Below are 5,008 nucleotides of genomic sequence, written 5' to 3' on the forward strand. Positions count from 1 at the left end.
TACTTTGTCAATCAAAACGGACGTGAATATATAGACTCTTAGACCATATATTAGTTTTAAATTGTCTTAAATATTGAAAAAGACGGTGTAATATATGAAAATATAAAGATAAAACTGTAATTAAAAAAAAAGTGGAAAAAAAATGAAAATCACATTTATGGGTAGACTAGTTATATACTAATTAATATAAATTTGTATAATTTAATTATCATTAATAAAAAAAAGTATGTATTTGTTTTATTTAAAAAAAAAAACCTATTAGACATGGAACATCTCTCTTCGAGTCCGCAGCGGTAATAGAAAGGAAGCAAAAGCTGTTGTGTGCGATAAAAAGCGACAGAAGGAAGAGTGGAGGCGTTTAGTTGGAGCTATGGGGAAGCCTGGTTCACGGCAAGACTTGTCGACAAAAGCCGACCGTAAATTCGAAAAGAAGCTCGATTTCTATGCTAGTCAGTTTCCGTTTTCACTTTTCTCCCTGCTTGTCTATCTTATTCAACTCTTTTCTTGCTTCAAAAAATGAATTAGTCAAACTAGTTGATTGTGTTTCCTCAATGACTAATGCAGAGGTCAGAGACACAGTTTCTACCTTGACTACCCAGAAAACTATTGTTAAGGTCAGCCCCATTACTTTATCCCATTTTTTTGTTTTACATAGTTAATAGTAGACTAGTCTTGATCATTGTTTTTTTTATATTGAATTTGACTTGAATTTGGTTCTTGTTTATTCCCTTTGTTTTTTGGGTATTTGGGAAGGAGATTGTTTGGTAGATCATGTTCAGGTTTAATTAATTCAAGTGATATGGAAATCAAAAATTTAGAGAATGGTAAACTGAACTCTTCTAGAAAACAAGACCAGATAGTGGTCTATCTCCATACTGCTACTTCGGGTATCAGGTCAATCATGTTATGGTTCATCGTTCAGTAGCTTTTGAGCTGTTTGCAACTAGGTGATGCAGGGATGGTTGGTGTAGGAAAGTGTGGAGGGGTTATCTGCCCTGCTTTCGCCAGGCTCATGGTCTTTTTTTCGTGGAAATGAAGGGTCTTAGCTATTGTTAAGATCATTTGGATGCAAATGAACTAACAAATCTTTGAAGATTACCAGACATGAATGTGGATGAGTCAGAAATAGAGTTGTTTATTGGTCAATTTTGTAGTCTTGTGTTTCAGATGCCTTTAGGAGATTAGTCTTTCTTGTGTTTCAGATGCCTTTGCGAGTTTAGTATTTCTTTCAATTTAGGATCGGAAAACTTTTGTTACTCAGGTACTTTCTAGTTCTAATCCTAGTTCCGTTGTGACTTGTGCTATGATGTTATTTTGTTGTTACTATTAGAGTGGAAAGTTGGTCTGCTGCTAGTATAGTTGTTGTGTTTGCTTGTTTTTGGATTAAGGTTATTTATTCTTGATGAATAATAAAAAGGAAATAAAATTCAAGCATTAATAGAAACAGATTGAGAGGCTACACCATGAATATCATCATAGTTTGTTTAGTTAAGCTAGAAGGGGACTAAATGGGCTCCTGTCACGTCTACATGGAGATAATAGTCCTAGAGACTTATCGTCATTCTGGGTTCTGGAAACGTGTAGAAAAGCCATTGGCTTAGAATTACAAAGCCAATAGTGGAGCTGGCAACAAGGAGCTGACGTAATTACAAACTACATCTTACTAATGGCTCTCTCTTCTTGCTTCTTATTCCCTTCCCCTCTGATACTTTTATTTCCATGTCAAATTCTTTGTTTTTTCTAGCACATACAACTAATGACCATCAGATTGCCTTTTTCTTAACACTTACACTACACTGAAAATGGGGAAATAAGCCGGAGAAAGTATTCTTCTATTTAGTTCCCATAACACGCTCTTTAGTGACAAGAATTCCAACAATCTGCTACATATTTAGCAATGTGTTCATGAGCATATATGTAGAATGGACAAGAATTCTTGTGGAGAGTTCATTTTTTATCATAGACAATGATTAGACTAAGGAGCAGCCAGTTTTGTTTAAAGTTGGGATATGTAAGGGCTTGTAAAACAGTGAGGATTAAGAGTAGTAGAAGGAGGATATATATATATATATATATATATATATATTTATCTAGAATTTCATGTGAAACAATCATCGTGTTTGGATAAGAGTTGAGAGCACTGGGCCAGATGAGAGCACTGTTGTTCCAAGAGCCCATAAGCAGGGCAGAAGAAAATTCATATTCTTCATGAACCATTAAAATCAATTTGCCAGGGAAGGGATTTTGGTGCTCAGGATGGAAAGGAATAAAAGAAGGATGGCTTTCTGAGAAAGTGAGACCCGGGTCAACTTTACAGCCTTCTGTTTCAGTGGATATGAAATATTCTTTTAAGCTGTTAGATTTGAAAGCAGCTCTAGGTTAAGGTTTTTTTTTTCTCTTGGAGTTGACAGTTTGTTAAGAGTAGTTGCTTTTGAATTTGTTTATTTTCTGTTGCTTTCCATTGTCATCATGAACCTTTTTTCCATTGTTCATTTATAGTGTGATAAAACTAAAAATCATGGAAATATTAGACATTCTTAAACAACCAACTGAGGGAGAGTTGATATGGAGAAGCACTTGAGAGAAAAGCAGATTTCATGACCTGAGTGATGCAGATTATTGCCAAGTAGGACATATGAATTGGTAAGTAGCACTAGGAAATTTAAAGACAGTTTTGTAAATGGTTGTGCTGGAGGAACAAAACTCTCTTCCGTGTAGTTAGAGAAGTTTTTGTTTGCAACTACACTGAGGCTGCAGAGAATTGTCCAGCGGACCATCCTGACAGAACTATGAAATATGGTTGGGGTTATTCCAGTGACATTCAGTCTTATAAAGTTGATTTATGCTTCTTCAAGAAAAGATGGCAAGTTTATAGGCAGAGATGTTGAAAACTTTGGTTGGTTGTATGAGAAATGTCTGAGAAAGAGAGTCATTCTACTTAAGTTTTAGAAAGTCTTGCTGAATGGTTTAGAATTTCTGGATCTTTATTAAAATTATGTTCCATTATGCTTGCTTAGATGTTATGACATCTGCTGTTTGACAAAGCATTTTATTTGTTCAATTATGTTGTCAGGCTTTTGGTATTCTTAATATCATGGATATTATAGCTTGAGAAGTCATTAATATTTGATAACTTTCAAGTCATATATGTTATTCAGTATTTTTATTAATCTTACATCAGAAGAAGAAACTCCGTAGTCGACAGAAGAAACTGAAAGCATATGATCTCTCTACCCTAACAGAGTTCCTACCAGAGCTGAAGGGTGAAGAGAAGCCAACTCCATCAGATTTCAAGCGAAATTGTAAATCTATGCGAAAGCTAATGTAAGCTTTACACCTCCTTAGCTTTAAATTCTATTGCGGAATTTGATTTTCGTTTTCACGAGGTTGTGGAATTTGAATGACATAATAGTGGATTTGATTTTCATCAGATTGAAGGAAGGAAAGCAGTTGACTACAGTTCTTAATCATCCCGCCTTCCAGTCAGATGCCTTAGCTGCCATTCATCAACACTTAGAGAGAACTCAGCCAGCGAGAGAGGAGGGAAAACCAGAGAAAAGGAAAAACAAATGTGGGAGCAAGAAGAGGAAAGGTGGGAGCAAGAAGAGAGGAATGAAATCTGATGGTTCATCTGGACTTCAATCTATGGATATGTGAGTCAATAAATGTGGAAACTTGTCTGTCCACTATGATGACTCAATTTTGTTCATCCCCTGCCCGGAATGTTTAAATGCAGCAATTTTGAATATTCAACTTTCATTGGTCTCATTAGTAGAACTTGTCACAGTCCATGTTCAGTCCCTTTTCATGCGATTCTTTTCGTTTGCCTGTACTTAACTTACAACTTTGCTGACTTGAAGCAATGGAAAGTGAAAAGGAAACAAGGATGAGAATCCTTCGGTGTTAGGGATGCCTGAAGATCTGATATTGGTTTTAGAAATGAATTATGCTTTGCTCTGTTAGGTGTTGTCTGTTTTATAATGGTTAGTTGGTCACCACTTCTCTAGATGCTATATACAGTCGGACAAAAAGTCGATTTAAGCCAACGGTATAATCTCTCATCAAGCATCCTCAATTATTGATGCCGAAAGTAGTCTGCCGAAAACGTTAACTACCCTCAACGGCTATCCCCTTTCCCATAAGAGAAGGTAAGCATCACTAATGGAGAATGCCCTCTACCACAGGTTACTCTATACTTTTTGTGATCCAAACTTCCGATTAGTATTAGTCAATATTCGTCCTTTCAATTAATTAGTGAACCCAAAAACAGCACCTAAAGAACTATATAAACAGACAGATTCCATTCCCAAGGGGATTATATATGTAGAAGAAGATAATGATCTTTAATCAAGGGCTTGATTCAGCATGCCAATTCTTAGCAGCCAAAACCCAGTTTACAAATTATGACATAACATATATAGGTACTACAATTGATCAAAGTAAATCAGCATAGCATAGCATGATGGCCTTAATTATTAGTTTCTTTTGCCAAGTTAACTAAGAAGGGTGAACTTTGTTAGTCGAAATTCCCTTCCAAGCGGATTTCATTGAAGCAGTAGCAGAGTTGAGTGCAGCTTCAATATGCTTCTTGGAAGCAAGAGAGGCTGCATTCTCCATGAACTTGCCCATCTTTCTCGCACTCTCAGCAGTCTTGACAAGGCTGTCGAGTTCATGCTTCGACATGCTCTCCATTTCCTCCTCGAACCGTCTGAACTCATCCATGGCGCTCTCCATCACCGAGTCCATGTAGTCCTCAGCTTCCTGCAATGAAGCCTCTGCTTCTTCCACCTCTTGCTGCTGCTCCAGCTCCACTGCAGCCCATGACTTGTAGGCTTCGATCTCGAACAGCTTCATAAGGTCTTCGATGGTGGAGGGGTCGAAGGTCTTGTCCTGCAGGGCATGGTTGGAGAGGAAGCTGAACTGGGCGATCAGATCTTCCATTGGCAGATCTAGCTGGGTAGGTTAGAGAGAGAGAGAGAGAGAATAGTGCCTTTGTTCTGTACAAATG

General features: G+C 37.2%; 2 protein-coding genes across 2 annotated transcripts; one reads left to right on the forward strand and one right to left on the reverse strand.

Annotated features, from left to right (window-relative positions):
• Window positions 1-306: 306 nt before the first annotated feature.
• LOC126793536 (uncharacterized) lies at window positions 307-3,918 on the forward strand. The gene is made up of 4 exons (XM_050520090.1): window positions 307-449; window positions 565-614; window positions 3,182-3,324; window positions 3,432-3,918. Exons 1-4 carry the CDS (start codon window positions 371-373, stop codon window positions 3,655-3,657), a joined length of 498 nt encoding a protein of 165 aa, XP_050376047.1. The 5' UTR covers window positions 307-370; the 3' UTR covers window positions 3,658-3,918.
• Window positions 3,919-4,337: 419 nt separating this feature from the next.
• LOC126793537 (uncharacterized) lies at window positions 4,338-5,008 on the reverse strand. Its single transcript, XM_050520091.1, has one exon. It carries the CDS (start codon window positions 4,939-4,941, stop codon window positions 4,498-4,500), a length of 444 nt encoding a protein of 147 aa, XP_050376048.1. The 5' UTR covers window positions 4,942-5,008; the 3' UTR covers window positions 4,338-4,497.

This window comes from Argentina anserina, chromosome 5 (assembly GCF_933775445.1).
Source record: "Argentina anserina chromosome 5, drPotAnse1.1, whole genome shotgun sequence".
NCBI classification, from domain to species: Eukaryota; Viridiplantae; Streptophyta; class Magnoliopsida; order Rosales; family Rosaceae; genus Argentina; species Argentina anserina.